Source organism: Propithecus coquereli, unplaced genomic scaffold, assembly GCF_000956105.1.
Source record: "Propithecus coquereli isolate 6110/MARCELLA unplaced genomic scaffold, Pcoq_1.0 Scaffold52, whole genome shotgun sequence".
NCBI lineage: Eukaryota > Metazoa > Chordata > Mammalia > Primates > Indriidae > Propithecus > Propithecus coquereli.
The window spans coordinates 4,906,580-4,926,875 of NW_012151063.1; the positions used below are offsets into that span (position 1 = coordinate 4,906,580).

Consider the following 20,296-nt stretch of genomic DNA (forward strand, 5'->3'; position numbering starts at 1 on the left):
AACACTTTTAACAAACAGTATTAACTAAAGCAATGCTATGAAACGCAAGCTGAGGAGAAGTATAAAGTATAAACATTTATACAAAAAGCACTGGTGTTACTTATGGGTCAGTTTCTGAATTATTTACTGTTCCCCTCCAATCAGAGTGATGAAAAAGGTCTTCCAAATTTGCTAACAGTCTGCGGTACTACATTAATTGAGATGTTAGCACACAATATCCAATAATTATTAGCTATAATTACTAGTTAAAGGCTAAAAAGTTTTGAAAATTGACACAATTCTAACAGAACTGGTAACACAGGACCAACTAACTCGATGCAGTCGTGTATGGTGGGTAGCGTCTGGATTATATTTTTACAGGACGGTTCTTTGAAACCTTCAAGTTATGAAAAAGATTAGGTGAACAAAATACCATTCCCCAAAACTTGCAGCTGGTCACCAGCCAACCTAGTGAAATGTGATGAGTAGAGCAGTGGCACTTTTACTGACCGTGGTTACTAACTCTTTTTATTTCTTTTGAGACGGGGTCTCACTATGCTGGTCTTGAACTGCTGGGCTCAAGGGATCCTCCGCGCAGCTGAGATCGCAGAAGTGCGCCACCGTGCCTGGCAGCATGTGGTTACTAACTCTTTTAAAAAACGTTTTAAGGAAGCATGGAACACAAATTTTTCTAGGCATTTGAGTGACAAAGAATTTTAAAAATGTGTTTTAGATGCAATAAGACATAAATGGAGACTGCAATTTTTTAGTTTACAACATCCGGGGAGTTAAAGGATCAGTATAAATATTCAGCCATCAGATTCCTCTTGCTGGAAAGTATTTCCAGAGACACAGCTTTTTCCATAATAAAATCAATCACGAGCTGCTTCTGCACTCCTCTCATCCCCTGAAAGAACTCGGCTGTCGTGAGTCCCGCCCCCAGCAGTTTCACAACCAGGGAAGTCCCACCCAGGACCAGAAGTCTGCACAAGTCAGCAGCTGGACAGGAAAAGGCCCACACAGATGCCGTCATAATACTATCACACCTTCCCTCCATTCTCCCAAGGGCCCACTGATTTTTCCTAAAAGGCATCTAATCTTCCAGAAGTGCCCCTCTCCCGTGCCATGAACAAGACACAAAAGTCCCAGATTCTAACTACCTCCTTGAGCCACGCCTTTCTGTGAACTCCTCGGTGGTATTGGAATAAAAATCTGTCTTTTCTCTTGACAATCCGTCTTTTGTCAGTTTATTTACAGGCCCCGTGCACTGAACCTAAGAGGGGAAAGGAGACACTTTTTCTTCCCAGCGGTGCAATCTGCAGAGCAAGCAACCCCTTCGAAGACAATTCAGGAGGGACCAAGGGAATTCAGGAGGGACGCCAAGCCCAGAGGCAAGTGCAATTAAAGAGAAGTACAGGAGAGTATCTGTGAATGTAACTGTTATTATTATTTGTAAATATTTATGAAGTAAGAAAGGGCCCAGTAAACCTGTCAGAAGGGATGTGAGATAATACTGAGGACAGGTGACTAGAGGCACCTGCATTTTGCTCAGGGTCACAGGTGACAGCAGGAAGGGGGCAATGACAATGGAGGATGCGGGTCCCTGAGGCCCAGAGGGTGGCCGATGGTAGCAGGTGACTCTTTGCCCTCCAAAGGAGCTCCACCGTGGTGTGCCCCAAACTGGGCGTGTGGGGAGGGTGGTGACTCTGGGAACACCCAATTCCCCAAAGGCAGAGGCCCACGAAGGCTCACCTGGATGCCAAACATGAACTTTAAATTCTATCAATTTGTCCATTGTTCTGGGAGATAAGGAAGTTCCTGTTAGGCAGGGTAATCTCAGGCTGGGAGGGTAACCTCAGGTGACCAGTTCCTGTCCCCATAGCCTCTGGACATACACAATGTAGGGAAGATCAGGATTAAACTTTGGATAAGCTTCCACCTCCAATTATGGGGATTAGGGGAAAAAATATTATTTAAAAACTACTTACATTTTTTTTAATCTAGGAAACATTTACAGAGGGAAACTTCCTCAAATGTGGTACAAGGTGATATGAAAATGTACCCAGTGACAATTTTCTTACATTCATTTCGCTTTCTCTAAGTGTCATAGAAGTTTTATTCTGTTTCTTTTTCTAATTGAACTATACCCTTCCTGAAGGAAACTGCATTGGGATACCATCTGGCATCTCCTCCTCCCTTACTGTCCAGCTCTGCTCTGTGCAGCCCAGTCCCCACGGAGCTCTGCAACACACACTGCCCATGCGTCCTCCCGGGAACTGCCGGTGAGCTCCAACGCCTCCTGCACCACGTCCCAGCCCTTCTGCCGCTTCTCAAAGTTCTCATGGTTTATTCCGTGTTGCTTCCACTCCTGTGGGACGGGTCCTGTTCTGTGCTAAGCCCACCCTCTGCTCCTTCCCTGTTCAAATCCTGCACGTTTATTCCAGCCCGATTCGAACCCCAGTCCCCCATGATGCTCCGGGTACTCCTGCCTGAGTGGACTCTGGGTACTTCGAGTCCTGCTCTGTCACTCTGAGCAGGCTTCCCTCCCCCAGTGTTGCGTTGTGCAGAGGGCTGCAAGCATTTCCAGAACATTCTTGCCCCTGCCACCCAGTCTGCACTAGTAACCAAGGGAATGGCATCATATTTTGGGATGTGAATGACAATGAAGTAGAAATGTCTAAAGTCTGCTGAAATGAGCCCACTCTACCTATTCATGTGCACTTAGCCCTTATTCATTAATGGATATGTAGGTTTCCAAGAAAAAGAGCAGAATCCACCATCTCCCTTGTTTACCAACTGCGAATGTTACCTCGCAGCTTAAAAAGAGAGATACCAAATACATACAGAACTCAAAGTCCAGCCAATGGCCCCTTCTGGGGTTTCACAACAGAAGAGAGTAAACAGGCAAGTACACAAACAGGCAGAAAAGTGTTTTGAGTCACACTTGATATTTTCAGAAAATGATAAGATTCCAGCAAAGAGGCATAGTGGCTGGTTTTCAAATAAAGTCACTTATTTGTCACGATATTATGTAAAATACATTAAGTGCCATTTCACATATGGAAAAGTCAACTCAAATAATTACTTCCCTAACCGAAGGAATGGCCAGGGCTTTACAATGAAGACAGTGCATACAGTCAGTCAGTACTCACCACTTAAAACACACTTGTCGTTCTTTGTTTACTCTTTAGGTACATAAAACTTTAACGTGCAGAATTTTATTGAAAACGGAACAAAAGAAAAAAAAATATTATTTTTTTTCAAACCCTGAAACTCAGCTCCCAAAATAACATAAACAAGGAAACTAAAATATGCAAAGTAGTGACAGCTAGGCTTTCAGAAATTGATTTCTGGTTTTACTTGTGATAAGTATCCACCCATCCCACAAGTCAGGTGTAAATGACGCCCTCACTTTTGTTTTATAAGACGGGCGTTTCTGTGGTCAGAAATTCCAAGGACAGGACTCACACACCCAGAGCACCCCGGGATGCCTGCCAGCTGGGTCCTCAACCCGCTGCAGGACCACCCGCTCGCCCACACCTGCGAGCCTCCAGGGTCCCACTGCTGCGGAACTGCCGCACAGATGCCTCCTACACAGCGGGTCACTGAGCTTCTGGGGAGACGGCTGAGGATGGTGGGGCCCTGCCCGGCACACAGCGGGCGCTCTCACTCAGTGAGCTCATCCTCCTGGCGGTGGCTCTGGGCACTTCTGAAGGGAGCCTTATATATATATATACTATATATATATATATATATGTATATATATATACAGACACACACACGGATACATATATGTATTTTTTCTTTTTAGCACAAAAGAATGATACATAAATAACTTAAAACAAAATATTCTTAGTGAAAATGTAATTCTTTAATACCGGCCGTTAGGCACTTTCTCTCAGCAAAACGGAAATCAATACTTAACGTAATTAATGACCATTTGATACTACTTGGTTTTTACTACTTTCCGACAGCGGCGACTACTACTATACCTAATTCACTTTGAGTTACTCACAGCATAATACATTCCCTCAGGCGACTCTGAGTCTCCTGAGTGACCTCACAATCTGCATGAGATTGTCTGTGACCTTCGCAGGTAGCTGCCCCGCAGGCTCCCACTGGCACCGGGACCCAGGGAGGCAGCAGGACGTCACTCTGTCCAGAACCGCACCCCCCTTCCACGGCTTCATGTAGAAGACATCCAAGCACAAAATCAGGGGTGCCCCCCCCACGGAGCTTGTTGGAATCCTCCTTTAGTACTACAATAGGCACATTACATGGGAAAAAACCCAAAAGGCCTTCACGATTCCTGCGTATGAACTATGACAAGAAAGGATACATTTCCGCAACACAAGTGTTCATACATCCGTAAGTAAACACGGATTAGTAACACGGGTAAACTCTCGAAGAGCTAACCTACTTTAAAAATACATAGTTGCTCATTTTTCTTTGACAAGTCTCAAACACACATTGTCAACGAGAGGAACACCAGGACCTTAAAACACTGTTCCACAGGCCTCTTTTTTGCAGGTTACCTTGTGAAGAGCAAGTCCTGCTTGTGAGAGCCCTGGCTCCACAGGCTTTCACTGGAACGGGTCTCATGCAAAGTCGGCGTGTGGGTTCCACAGAAACTTCGTTCCCACAGACACTTTACAACACAGAAACAGCACGTTTGCACTAACACGGTGCCTTACAAAACAGAGACTGCCGGTAGTTAAAAGGCAGTTTATCTGCTTCTGCGACACGCACAGATCAGGTTAAAAAGGCAGTGTTTTTCCTAGTCTGCGTCAGTTTGCAGAGGCCGTGCTCAATCGAGTGCTGACACACTAGGGTCCACTCTGCGGCCGGTTCATGGAGGGCGGCACCCTCGCTTCACTAGCAAACAGCAACATGCGATAAACAAACAAGAGAATGCGGTCCCTGGGAGGAAGACTTTATAACCTGAAGCTATGGAGTAATTCTTCGTATGGGGGAAAATTCTTGGGAATAGCGAATGCATTTCAGTGAGGCAGGATGCCAAGCACGCAGGCACACACGTGTCCAGATGTAGGAAGCAGACACCCGTGCCCCTGAAAGGGAAGGGACCTGTCTCGGCCGTACCTGGCGGCTCGGCATGCGCACTCCGACTCACTAGCTGGGTGGTCTCAGGCATGGCCCCTGTCAGGTAACTGTAGTGAGTCGAATTCGATAATGAGACTTGAATCAGCCCAGGGATGTGCACTGCTATAAACGCATTGCTGTCATTCAATAATTCCTCACGGTTGCGGCATCGTAAAAAACCACACACTTGGTCTTTGTCCCTAGTTCATGTTGTGAAGCTCCTAGAACACTTGCAATTTCCTAAGTGCTTAACCAGCACTTTTCAACCTAAGAAGTGTCTCTTGGTGGGCACCAGGACAGCTTCAGGATGGGGGCTGGGCACCAGAAAGACCAAATATGTGATTAGAGGTTTGGAGTGTTCGGCCCCACCCTGACCTCCAGGGAGGGGACATGGTCCTTCGGGATTGAGTTCAATGACCAGTGGTCGTGATTTAATCACTCATCATGAAACCTCCATAAAACCCCTCAGTGATGGGGCTTGGGGAGCTTTGAGACTGCTCATACAAGTCAGGGGCCAGGAGAGGGCGTGGGGGCTCTGTGCCCACCCCCACCCCCTGCTCTACACGCTGCTTCCCTCTGGCCGTTCCTGAGTGGTATCCTTCACAACTGCGGTCCTCAACCCCTATCAGTCCCTGGGCTATTAGGAACCGGGCTGCACAGCAGGAGGGGAGCAGCAGGCAATCGAGCGAAGCTTCATCTGTATTTACAGCCACTCCCCATTGCTCACATCACCAGCTGAGCTTCGCTTTCCCCCATCCCCTGGTCCATGGAAAAATTGGCTTCCAATAAACCAGTGCCTGGTGACAAAAAGGCTGGGGACCACTACTTTACAACACACCAGTGTATGTGTATGGTGGTTTCCTGGGCTCTGTCAGTCATGTTAGGGAACTATCAGACCTGAGGCAGGTTGCAGGGACCCCCACCTACTAGCCAGTGGATCAGAAGCATGAGTGGCCCCTGGAACTTGGGATGGGCGTCCTTTGTCGGGACAGGCAGTAGGACTGAGCCCTTAACCTGTGTGATCTGCGCTAAGGCTGGGAGTTAGTGTCGGGACCGAACTGCATTGCCGGACACCCAGCTGGTGTGGGAGAATTAGAGGACAGAGTGCACACTGACTCAAGTAACTCAACTGCCTTCACAGGTTCCCTGTAGGAAGGAGGACCCTAGGCCAAAACCAGATCTTTCGAGAACACTCCGGTAGCCCAGGTTTTACTGGGCAAGAGGTTTCTCAGTCATTTTCCCTGGGCTTGTCACTGGTGTAGCTGTGGGCCAGCGATCCCATCTCCATCTCACAGTTAGAGACCTTCCACCGAAATACTCCCCCATGACCTAATTCCACCCTACCACTAATGTCCCCACACACAGGAACCCAGAGGGAAGGTGGCGCTCGCAGTGACTCACAGCACCACCCCGGGGATGGACGCCCTCCCCAGCCACTTAAGATTGCATCTCCAGCAGGAAACCCCTTTTAAGGATGTCCTGTGTTATTCCAGAATGTGCACCTTCAGACAACTGAGGCCAAGTCCTCCATATCAGTAGTCACAGAGCCGTCAGGAGAACGTGGACTCAGGCTGGACAGCACGATCACTGCTCCCTAACTGCTCTTCCCAGGTCCTCTTAGAAGGAGCCATGTACGTAGGAGAACAGGAAGTCACGTGCCCGTCTCCACCATGGACCCCGCGTGATGAAGCAGGATGGGGCGATATAGCACACAGATATACCGCTGTCACTTTCCCACAGGGAAACTGGTGGAAGTCCAAAAACTTCTTGATAAAAATCAAACGTCATTTTGTGAGCAAAAGCTCTGCAGTGACAGATTGCCACATGACAAGCAATGCAGGACAGGAAGTGAGTTTTGATGATTTGCATCTGAATCGCAGTGTACACCTACCTGCCTTTAAAGCCTGCTCCTTGAAAACGAGGATGTCGTGAGCCCCAAATCATTGCAACCCCCCTTCCCTGCTGAATGTCTATCTCAACAGCAGTGTTCTGGCACCACAGCTTCCCTAGACACGTTCCTGCGATCCATAAGATTCCGGCCCAGTCTCAGCGGCCGGGTAGCTTAGGTGCAGCCTGGATTCCGCACAAAGCCTTTCAGCCAAGCCACCCCCAACTGCGTCCCCAAGTTCTAAGGAGTGCCCCACAGTGGCCCGTCAACAGTGAAAACCAAGGCCTTTTGTACCGAACAGCGAGCTCATGGGTATTACCTGTCGAAATGCAGCCTGCTGTCACTGCTGGTCCCCAGCACCCACCTACCTGCTCCACGGGAGGAGGCGGGGAGAACCTCTTGGCACAAGCCAGGAATATGTCAGGCTCCGGCTTCCCGCTCTTCACTTCTGGGTCATCTCCCAAAACGATGTGACAGAACAAACCGAAGAATTCCTTGTGTCTGCTTGTCTTCATTTCGAATGACACAGACCCAGAGCTGGTGGCGACGGCAAAGGGTACGTTGTGTTTTCGAAGGTGGCGAATGAGTCTTTCAACTCCTGGGGAGAAGAAGGGAAAGACTTCAGTGAGGGGGTCAGGGCATCAACCACCAGGCCTTCTTCCCAGGGCGAGCTCCTCCAGCCGTGCGACACCGCGCTGTGTGGCTTCCTCTTCCGAGGAATTATCCGACCTACGACAGCTCGTCTTAAGGGGGGTTATCAGCTCTGAAACAGCCCTATTCAAAACAAGCAGGGCTTAGCTACAGCGTTTCCCACAGGCACAGGACACGACTTTACGGCAGGAACTGTTGCTGTGTTTGCTGATCCTCTCTTGCTGACACATGGACCACAGGCAGAGAGCAGGCACAGGAGGCCACGCCCCCTGGAGCTGGCACGGGACACGGGAAAGCGATGACCCCAGCAGGGCCTTGTTGGGCCGTGTTTATTTTCCAAAGCAATGAATGCACAAGGATTGCGCTGCTAGTGTTTCTAAGACACCTCTGTGTTCCACAGAAAGCAATTCAGTCACATCTCACACCGCGGAGGAAAGGAAATCACAGAACAGCCTCCACCAGAGGCCAAGCGGAAAGGCTGTAGTGGAGGGAGAGCTGTGATACCACTTGACACGGGGTCAGAGAATAAAGTGAACCATGCTGAATACAAACCAAACAATAAATAGTAAGGTAGCGCAGGAAAAGAGCATTTCCCACATTGTCATTAGCTCTAAGGATTAACCACAGAGGACACAGAGGTTAATGGAGTTATTCAGAGCCAATTAAGAGGGCTAGTTATCAGAAATGTGACAAAAATAACAAGAGTATTTTCCACTTTTAATCTATGCTGATTAGGACAGCTGTAACACCTAAATACCACAAAGCATTACGGACGATCTAAAATGGCATTTTAAATAATCATACAAACACGACTATTTTAATAATAACATGAGGTAACGTCCCTACTTTGTCAGTTGTTGCAGAAAAGACTGACATGGCCACTTTTTTCCGAACACCTAAAACCATTGATGTAAGGCAACAGCTAGATCCTGTGAGCACTGGAGCCTCTAGAGAAAAAGTCCTACGAGATGTTAAAGACACAGACAGCTCTTAACTCTGTGCCAGGACAAAGCTAAGTAAAGCAAATAAATTCAAGAAAAATGTAGCACTTCACTGGATGTAAAATTCATACTCTCTAACACATAATACAAAGTCACTAGGCCTGCAAAGACGCAGACAAATGCAACCCACAGACAGGAGGAGAAAAAGAAAGAAACCAGTAGAAATGGACACGGAAATGACAGGGGTGGATGGAATTTGCAGCTAATCACCTTAAATTAGCTTATAAATATTATAATATCCAAGGAAGAGATTGTCACAATGGAGAGGAAAAAAGCGAAACCCAACCATATGTTATCTACAGAAACATAAAAGGTTTAACATAGGTCTAACATAAAAGGATAGAATACTGTACCGTCACATAATTACTGCTCAACAGAGAGCTGAAGTAGCTGCATTAGTAGGAGGCAAGAGTGTAGAACAACGAATATGACTGGATGACTATTATCAGGGATGCATAGGGACATTTCATAATGACGAATAGGTCAGTTCATCAACAAAACATAGTTCTAAATATATACGCAGCAAATAACAGAGCTTCAAAAAACATAAAGCAAAAACTAATAGAACTGAATGGAGAAACAGACAAATACAGAATGAGGTTTCAAACTCCTCTCTCAGTAACTGACAGAACTAGACAGAAAACAAGTAAGCATACAGCAGACTTCAAAAACACTATCAAGCAACTTGACCTAATTGGCATTTATATTAATATAACACTGGCCCCAACAACAGCAGAATCCACATTATTTTCAAGTGCACATGCAACATTCGATAAGAACACATGATGAGTCATAAAGCAATTCTGAAAAAATTTAAAATAATTGATATATATAAAATATGTTCTCTAACCAAAATGGAATTAAAATGGATCAATGATAGAAAGGAGTTTTGAAAATCACAAATATTAGGATGCTAACACACTTCTATGTAAGACATAAGTCAAAGATGAAATCACCAAAGGAAATTAGACAGTACTTTGTAGAGAAAAAATAATATCAAAATTTGTGGAATGTAGCCAAAACACCATTTAGAGGAATATTGATAGCATTACACCCTCTACTAAGTAAGAAGAGGTCTCAAATCAGTGATCTAAGTTGTCACATTCAAAACCTGAAAGATCAATGATGATTCAAGCTTTCACCTTAAGGAAGTGAAAGAGCAAATTAAACTCAAAACAAACAAAAGGAAGGAGATACAAAACCAAGAGAGAATATCAATAAAATGCAAAGCAGAACACAGAACACAGAAAATCACCTAAACCACAAGCTGGTTCTTTGAAAAGATCAATTAACTTAGGCGACCTCTAGCTGGACTGATCAAGAAAAAAAGAAAACAGCTTCAAATTTACCAATATTAACAATGAAAGAGAAGACATCACTACAGATCTTAAAATCAATAAAGATAAAAAATAATATTATGAGCTTAATGCCAATACATCTGACAACTTTGATAAAATGGGATAATGCTTTGAAAGATACACAACTCACTCAAGAAGACACTAATAATCTGAACAGCCCTCTATCCATGAAAGAAACTGAATTTGTCGTCAAAAACCTTCCCATAACCCAGGATCAGATGACTTCATTGGTGAACGTACCAAACACCCAAGAAAGAAAGAAAATCAATTCCAAACAAACTTTTCAGGAAATTGGAGGGAACACTTCCCAACTCATTTTACGGTATATCAGCATTTCCCTAAAATCAAAACCAGAAAAAAGCCAGACAAGAGAACCAGAGCTCTCATGAACTCGGACACATACCTCCACATGTAAAAATGATATTTATCCAGAGTAAAAATATCCTACGTGAAGAGCTTCAGTGCAGCTTGGATCCACTGGTTAAAAATATTAAAATGCCACACCATTTAATTAGTTTGCAACAACCACTGATTATATCTGGAAGATTAAATTTATTAGCTAACTTTCAATTTCAACCATAAGCTAACTGGTAGATGAGATAAAAGAATGGCTATAATAAAAAAAATAGCCAATAATGAACTTCTGTCTGAATATGCACAGTGATTAAAGCTGAGCATTAAAGTGACTTGAATTTAAAACAAGATTTTTAAATTAGTATATTACCCAACTTTAAACCAACATTTAAAAAAAAAAAATAAAGGAGAAAATTTAAAACACATGGCTCTCTCCAAAACACATAGTAAAAAGAATATTTTGTTAAAGCGCTTTGGTGCTATTCATCTTAAAATTTTAAATATACGTTATTTTATTTTGGCTTCTAACCTTCTGCTTCTGTGCATACTGTATTGTGCAATGCCCCTAATGTGGCTGAGTAGCAGCATACATGAACGAACCAATGAGCCTGTACTGGAGTACATGCCTGTTGACATTTTTATAGATTGTGAAATTAATCGAAAATGTTTTCAGACTGTTTTAAACCAACCCTAGCACGCTGAGATCCTCTGTAATATTTGGGGCCGGCATGAAGATGAACCCCAAGACAAAGCTCTGACCATAGTACCAGGCCACAGGACTCAGGCAATCACGTGCCCTCTGTGGGCCTCGGTTGTGTCAGCTCTCAAAGAGCAATGGTTGTAAGGCATGAGAAGGGCAGGGTGTGCAAAATGACGTGGGTGCACTTTCCAAGCAAAGAAAGCCCCAAATAAATGTGAACCAGCATCGTATCATCAGGTAAAACTTCAGAGTATTGCCAGGAAGAAATGATTCTAATTTCCTGATACATAACTGCCTAATTCCTTCAAAAACTTCTGTATCCTTTAAATAGCGCGCACAAACTTTTTCTTATTCATCGGCTCTCCCTGAGAAGTAGAAGACTGAAAATGCAAATGGAGTTCTGTCCTAGGGAGAAGCTGGTTAATTAAGTGCACAAATGAAATCCAGCTACCGGCTCCTAGTACTTGGTGTGCTTCTATCAGCCTTAGGGAAGGGCAGGAAGATGGATGTCTGTTGCTACAAAGAATCAGCCCTCACTGGATTAGTCTCCAGGGGAAGAATTAGGAAAAGTGAAGAATCAGCACTGTACATAGCAAGAATGTTTCCATTTTACTTCATCCTGGAGACAGAAGGTAGGTGAGAACAAGAACGCTGCAACTGGACTAAAAAAGGAAAAATACAGAAAGGACTGCTAGCTGACACGAGTTTTTCAGGTGTGCTCCTGGAATTTGTTGAGTGGACCTATCCATCAAAACCCTACCAGGTCTGGCATTCTCTGTGTGACCCTGCCCTGAGACCCGTGGCGAGGAAGCGAAGGAAGATGGGCTACTGGGGGTTGACAGTACAAAGAGGGAGAGGAAACTGAGGACCGACTACACCACCAATGCCGTGTGCGTTCAGAACCTCGTCCTGGGCCTAAGTCTAGAAGATCTCTGCAGAGTCAGACAATGAAGACAGCATGTGCCACTGTGGTGGGCCCTTTGGTCAGCTGATGGATGCCACCCAGCTTCCCTTTAAGCTGAACAGACACTGTCACAGTCCTAGGACGGGATACACGGTGTGGGACTCTGCTCCTACACAGGCCTCCTGCTGTGGGTGCCCGGCCCTCCTCGCCTGGCCCTCCTGCGTGGGCTGGTGCTTTGGCACACACCTTCCTTAGAGGTGCCTTTCACAATGACCTGACAGGCAGGTCAGCTAACACCGCAGTGTTACAGGTCAAAGGCTACACGACTAGGTGGAGTAGGTGGGACAGTGGCCACCTAAAACATATACCCAAGTTCTAACCCATGGTATTTCTGAATATGGCCTTGCATGGAAACAGGGTGTTTGCAGATGTAATTATAAGTTAAGGCTCTTGACATGAGATCACTCTGCATTTAGGGTGGGCCCTAACTCCCAGGACTGGTGTCCTTATAAAAGACAGACATACAGACATAGAGAAGGCCACCGGAGAGATTGGAGTGAAGCAGCCATGGGGCAGGTGTCAACCTGAAATAATGGAAAGGATGAGAATCGAGTTTTAAAGAGCTTATTCAAATGCAAAGCTGAGAATGGCCGTTAGGTAAGAAATTCCAAAGAAATGCCACTCTGAAGCTTGCTTACATAGGCAGAAAACAAAGAAATTATAGTAGGATTATGTCATTTTGTACACAAAGCTGGTTTACCAGTTGTAACAGTTTGGTTATAGTTTGTTTTTTTCTCCCATACAGTTTGTATTCATTTCGTTTCCAACTTAAGAGTGTATTTAACATTCCATCTTAAGATAATGTGATAGTCATGAAGTCCTTGTGTGAGAGAGAAAAGAGGGAAGTTAATCCATAATGAAGATCAACAGTGAGGAGGGAGGAGTGTCCTTCGCACATTTCAGTCTTTACAAACTTTACAAACAGAGCAGGTAAGGAGGAAGGCTACTTTATCATCAGAGAAACAGTGGTCACGGCTGCCTGCCAGGTGACTCAGGCCCCATAATCACATTCAGGTAGGTTCGATATAACTTACAGCTCCTCCCAGCCTCCATGGGAGGGCAGCAGCCTAAGTTCCATGAGTGCCTGTGGACAAACCCAGATGGGCTCACAGGGAACAACCACCTTGGTGCTTTCTGTAGTTTTTCACTTCCCTGACTCTTCTGAGCCGCAGCCGGTCCCCTCCCCACTCCCTGAATTTCCCCTTCAAATGCCCGGTCAGCTCTGTGCAAACCGAAGTTGAGCCCAGTTTCCTGCTGGACTCTTTCCCCTATTGCAAGAGTACCTTACCGAGGAAAATCTCTGCTGACCACTTTAGTGTCTGGCTTTGTTTGTCTTTGACATTAGAAAATCATCAAAATTAAATTCCCTATGTATAGTTTTTAACATTATAGCTTTAAGTACAGATTTAAAAGAAATATTACATAATTTAGGAAATCTGGCTAACACACAGATTTTTAACTTTTTTTATAACTTCTAGATATTTGCCCATTAAAATGGAGCCATCACTTAAAAACCTTACTGTTTGCTTCTTAGTTCCCTGGCAGGACGCTTCCGTTAGCCACAGCCAGTGTCAGTGCGTCTCGTAAGGATTTAATTCAGAGCCATGCCTCTAGCCATCGGTTTTCAGATGATTCCCAAGCTGCTGGGGATATGCTTCCTTCTTAGACATTGCTGATTTTGGCAGAGCACCTCTTCCCTTTTTCCAGGCATTCCGAATGAACTGTGTGGCTTTGAAAAGGTGCTTGCTGTGACGGAGAGGGCCCTCGGCCACGCTCAGAAGATCTTCAGTCCCAATTCCCTAGGGGCCTTGCACCTATTCCAAGCTAGTATCAGGGATCATGACTGCTTGAAAAACCGGCCCTGTCTTATGGAATTGAGCAATTCTGCTAGAACACGGGTGTGAGGGAGTGTGGCAGGAAGTAAAACAAAAGAATAGGGCTGAGGCACTGGAAGAGGAGCCAGACTCCTGCAAGAGGGCAGGAGCTGGCGGACACACTTACAAAGCCGCTGACCCAGCATCCTGGCTCCAGCGGCATGGGGTTCCAGGGCACCCAGGACGGTGACAAACTGGGCTAGGAGTAGGAAAGAATGGATGGGGGTGTGCCGGGTTGAAGCGTCCTCCTTCAAAAATTCATGTCCGCTTCTAGCCTGGGAACTTGACCTTATCTGGAAATACGCTCTTTGTATTGATAATTGTAATCAAGTTAATATGAGGCCATACTGAATGGGGGGGGGCCCTAAATCCAATGACTGATTTCTTTATAAGAGAAAGGAGAAGGAAATCTGGAGACAGAGGACACACAGGGAAGACGGCCTGTGAAGATGAAGGCAGAGCTTGGGGAGATGCAGCTACATGCCAAGGAACACCAAGGATGGCTGGCAACCTCCTGCAGCTGGAGGGAGGGAGAGGGACCCTCCCCTCGAGCCTCAGGGGGGCGTGGCCCTGCCCACACCCTGATTTCTGACTTCTACCTTCTGAAGTGTAAAATGATGAATTTCTGGTATTTTAAGCCACTCAGTTCATTAATTTATTAGGGCACTCCCAGCACACTAACACAATGGGTTGATCATGCAGGAGAAAACTTGAATGCATTCAGGTCCTATCTGTGAGGTGACCTTAAAGCACATGAACTCTCCTCACTGAAGTTCCGATGTTTGACATACAAATTTGTGACACTTGATAGCAGAGAAAGACAGTGTGTGAAACCTGTGTTTTCCTCTTCAAAAAACATTAAATGCTGACAGAAGTAAAGCAGTTGTGAAAATAAATATAAACTAACTCCTTTCCAATCTTCAAAAAAGCAGTTGCAAGAGCCCAGTTTGTGCTTATTTGACCTGCTGGTCCTGGGGCAAGGCAGGGAGTGAGGACCCATCCGCCTTTAAACACTGCTGCTCCATCCATGGCCAGAAGAGTTTTCCAGCATCTTTTTAAATTGTGCATAAAAAAGGGTGAGGTAAAGGACACAGAGGTCCCATAGCTCAGGGGGCAGACACCTGCTGCCTCTCCAATTTTATCTGCACCCTCCTCTGTGCCTGGTCACTCAACATCTGAAGTCTCTCTGGGTCTGTTTATAAATAGAATAAATACCCTGTTTTCTATCCAGCGTGGCATTTTAGATGCACAGCTTGGGGTGGAGGGCCCAGGGGCTCATGTCCTTCACATCCAAGATTTCAGTATGTGCGGAGACAGTTTTATCGGGGCATGGTGACGCCAGCTCACGCACATACTGCCTCTGGCCAGTGTCTTGCTAAAATGGCAAAGTGGAGAGGTTGAGACAGACACCTTAGGGTCTGCAAAGCCAGAACCACAGGAAAAACTTGCCAGCCCCACTAGATAACAAACAAATCTTGTGCATGCAGAAGAGGTAAAAGAAAAGAGGTAAGTAACATCGGGAAGGATAGAAAAATAAGAGGTAAATTTTGTAATGAAGGAAGTAGTTGTTCTTTGTGTCTGGCTCATTTCACTTAGCACAACGTGCTCAAGTTTCATCCGTGTTCCACCATGTATCAGAATTTCCTTCCTTTTTAAGGATGAGTAATATTTCACGGTATGCATGCACTACGATTCTTTATCTGGTCATCCGCCCATGGACACTTGAGTTGCTGCTATCAACACAGGTGCACAAGTATCTCTTGCAGACTCTGCTTTCACTTTTGTAAAAAAGAAATATAATTTCTTTTATTTTCTGAAAACCAATAACCAAACTCCAGTTGAAACGTTTTGTCCGTTGAGTGAAAACACGCTACGAGTAGACCATCCAAGGTTGAAAATAAGTAAAATAACAGACCCCTACTATACGTGCATGTGTTGTCATTCCCGTTCCCGCTGCTGGGAGGCTACGAGTGGGCGGTGGGATTCTGCGGGGACTGGGCGTCATTCTGCAGCCTAGCTGCCCATCAGCACAACACGGCCCTGTGCTCCCAGCGGAGAGTGCCCGGCACCTCCCAGCCCAGAGCCTTTCCGTGTGGCTCTACGCTGCCGTGCTGTGTTGCGGGCACTTGATGCAAGGGTTTCTCTCATTTGTTATCTTATATACCCAACGACTTAAAAATCCACAGAACCACTGTGCATTTAAAAGCAGAAATTATAATTTTTTAATTTGAGAAAAATCTTTACATCAGTTATGTCATATCTAAGGTGATAAGAAGCAAAGATCTGTATTTCATTTTCCTTAGTCTAAGATGTCTTCATTACAATTCATTAAATCACAAATAAGGCAATAAGCAGTCTATGAACACTGGCATGTTTCAGCCAGAAAAAAGAAATAATGTCCATATACTTCATGAAATAAGCTGATATTTTAAAGGATAAAGAGAATAAGAATTTTAAAGGTTATCGTTTACATCCGACTGGCAAACAGTCTGTTTCTAAGGCTCCCTCCTTACAATCTTCCTGGACATGGGCCTAATTTTGATTTGTTAAATAGAAAAGAACGTGACATAAGTTCAATGTTACTATCATGACTGTTAGCTTATGATTTTCCTTTTCACTTGATATGTGTGTCCTTTAACTGCATGGCTCTCCAATAAATACAAGACACCTAACTAAAAACCACAGACTCTCAGCTTAACCAGCAGACCCGCCCAGTGGTTAAGAACCGCGAAGTATTCCCACATCAAGACGACCACTAGAAACGGAGCCTTTCGAGGCACAGTCCCTAAACACACAGGGATGCTCTACGTGGATTACGCATGACTTTAAAGGGCCGGTCCATGTGAACTAAGTTAGGACATATCCTCATACCTTTCTACTTTATTGTTGTCTCCCTGGACCTAAGGTCGCCCCCCACATCTTTAGGGGCAGTAGAGTGTCCCAGGCCAGCCTCCATAATCAGAGCCATAACTCAAACCCTGCAGCCCTCTATGCCGTTCCTTGTGAAGTGGGAATCCTAAGAGTAACCACGCCGCAGCAGGTGGCAGGAGGCTGACACACAACCCCAAAGGAGAAAACGCTGAGGATGTGACACTTGGCGAGTCCTCAGTCCTGTTGCCAACACGACCATGATGGACGCTGACAGCACCGAGGGACTTGGATACCACTCAGATGCATACCCGTGTGGCTTGTGTCCTGCTCATGCCGGGCAGCCTGGTGTGGGGGGCAGGGGCCAAGAGTCACAGGGGAGAGCCGTGAGGCTGATGTGCCTGTCTGCAGGGCTGGCCCAGCAGGGACAGAGTGCTCAAGACTCGGCACGGCCTACCTCGCTCCTCTCCACTGGCCCAGATGCCACACCCTGGGTGCCTCCTCTGTGCAATCCCACACTCAGGGAAACCAGCGGATGAGCCAAGAGCCGGGATGAGAGGAAAACCTTCTGGGGGGACTCCATATACAATAAGAGGCATGGACTTTCTTTGTACTGGCTTTCTAAGCCAAATTACTCTCGACAAATTATGCAGAGATGTATTGTTTCATCTATCCCAAAGGATTTATTACTGAAAGGATTTGCGCAAGACACAAGGGAGGTAACTGAGTCAAGATTTTTTTTTTTAGTAATGCCATGTACATTTCCAGTCGTAATGTAGTACATATTTTGAAAGTCCCCAGAAAATTCATAAGAGATGAACCACATGTATTTTTTTTCTAAAATATGTGCCACAATTTAAAAGATAAGTCTGTTTTCTTAAAATACTTTAACCCACGGCTGGCTGACGGTTTACATTTAACCACTAAGTCATATAGCACATGTCTACGGGACTTACTGCCCAAAAGGACTGCCACCAAGGGCGGTGCTGGCCCACCTTTTCGCAGAGAGGGGCTTCCAGAACTGTGAGCGACTAAGCAGCTGATGTGAGAGTGCCTCAGCTCAGTTCTGTCTCTTTCACGTCCATTTGGTCCACCCAGAGGCTACCAGGCCCACGCAGAGACCTCCTGTAGCACGACCAGGGCACAGACACGCCCCTGCAGCACAACCAGGGGCTGCTTTCCCTGGTCTTCTACCATTCGCTCCTCCAGTTTCACTCACTAAACACTCACTTGGGCTCAGCCGCTGCTTTGAAAGCACGTGAAAAAGAACGATGTTGAATTAATAATAAAGCCTCTCCAGACAGCTGTCTTTTCTAATGAGCTCAAGGTGACTTCCACAACCTAAAATACCCTACCAGAAAATACTTTCAGAAAGAAAAGAAATAAAGTCAAGGGTTACACCATCACCCACAGTTTAAGAATGGGACGCAAGTACTAAGTGAGCAAACCGAACACCTAGAACAACAAGGAAGAGGGCAGCGGCAAGCTCTGAATCTGGTCACCAGAACGATGACGGCACAAGGTCACCTTTCCAGTGGAATTCGGGTTTGGCTCAGATAAAGAGATGGGAGGAACACAGAATGAATGGAATCTTGGTCCTAAAGCATTTCCTTTTAGGAGAGAAGACCTATTTTATTCTTATTTTCGCAACTGGCAAGTTATTGAGCAGAAACTCTGAGCGGAAGCTTTGGGCACAGCCTCCTTCCACTCTATACATTCAGTCCTTCATATCCCTTCTCTGTTTTTCTTCCCCTTCAGATTAAGTGTAATTTCTAACCATGTTGTCTTGTCCTGCCTAACTCCTTTCAGAACATCAAAGTGGCAGATCATCTGACCCCTGTCCCTGGTCTGACCCAGCATCCCAGACGGATCGTAAGTTCCTTCCATCCAGCACTGTCGGGGGCTTTTCTCGACGCTCTTCATGTTTTCTGCATGTTGTGCGCACCTCTCTGTCAAAACACAGCTAACTGTACGTGGCGTGTAGAGAATATCTCGTGTTTTCAAAGACAGACTTTTGGAACTGTTAGTAAGTACTTACTCTATACTGTGAGGCTAGTAAAAGCTAAAATAAGTACAAAACCAGATTTGTAGAATCAAAAAACTCCACAAAAACAAAAAAACCTAAATAGCTCCTTTGACCCTTTTCCGAGGATAGGTCAAAAAGTAGCAGAGAAAGAAAAGAGCCATCCAGATAAGTTCTGTAGAACTAAACTATCCTTGAAGAACTAGCTCCTGGCTAGTTGGTCATCTGTGACTTTCTGTGACTGGCACCTTACCTCATCGGATACCTGGGCACTTAAAGAGCAGATTCCATTAAATAGATCCATTCGCATTCCAGCCAAACTACTACCTGACTAGCTAGGTAAAACATCATTTTATTAGAATCGTAGTAGAACATATTTCGAGGATCTCTTAGGATATAGGCCAAAATTCTATAAGGAAGACCACTTGAAGAAGAAACAGGACATAGAAGAAATAAGACATTTGCACGCCTTGTACATTATGACCATTTGTATGTTAAACCACAAGGGCCTTAGGTGAAAGACAAACTGTATGGACAAACCCTGAGCTACATTAACAAAGTAAAAAAGAAGGCTCCAATAACAAAAATCAGAAATGAAGCAGGTGACATAACTAACACCACAGATACAAAAAGAATTAAAGGAGAATACCATTGTCGGCATGTGCCAATAAACTGGAAAACCTAAAAGAAATGGATAAATTCCTAGAAACACACAACCTACCAAAACTGAATAATGAAGAAAGAGAAAATCTGAACAGACCGGTAAGTAGAAAGGAGATAGAAAAAACTAACTCAACACATTAGGCCATATACGGAAAGTCCACAGCTAACATCGTACACAATGGAGAAAGACTGAGGCTTTTCCTCTAAGATCAGGAACAAGACAAGGATGCCCACTCTTGTCACTTCTATTCAACACAGGAGTGGAAGTCCTAGCCAGGTAATTATAGGCAAGAAAAGAAAAGGCATCCAAGTTGGAAAATAAGTAAAATTATCTCTGTTCGCAGATGATATGATTTTATCTGTAGAAAACTCTAAAGATTGCACACATACAAAGATACTATTAAAACAAATAAACCAATTCGGCAAAGTTGGAAGACACAAACCCATCAAAAATCAGTTGCATTTTAGAAGAAGCATAAGAATATCGGGAAAAAAATCAGTTGTACTTCTTTACCCTTACAATGAACAATCCTAATAGGAAATTACACAAACAATCCCATTTGCAATAGCATCAAAAAGGATAAAGCACATAGGAATAAACTTAAGGGAAGTGAAAGACTTGTACACGGAAACTACAAAACATTGCTGGAAGAAATTAAGACACAAAGAAATGGAAAGACACCCTATGTTCATGGATTGGAACACTTAATATTGTTAAGATATTCACATTATGCAAAGCAATCCTACAGATTAGAAGCTTTCCTTCTAAAAATCCCAATGGCAGAAATAGAAAAATCCATCCTAAAATTCATATGAAATTGAACAGACATAATAATCTTGAAAAAGAAGAACAAAGTTGGAAGTCTGACATTT

General features: G+C 44.8%; 1 protein-coding gene across 1 annotated transcript in view; it reads right to left on the reverse strand.

Annotated features, from left to right (window-relative positions):
* HDHD1 (haloacid dehalogenase-like hydrolase domain containing 1) overlaps positions 1-20,296 on the reverse strand; it is a 69,842-nt gene that overhangs the window by 16,467 nt on the left and 33,079 nt on the right. Inside the window, exon 3 of the mRNA XM_012656842.1 lies at positions 7,336-7,565. Coding sequence (XP_012512296.1) covers positions 7,336-7,565 — 230 coding nt within the window. The remainder of the gene's footprint in view (positions 1-7,335; positions 7,566-20,296) is intronic.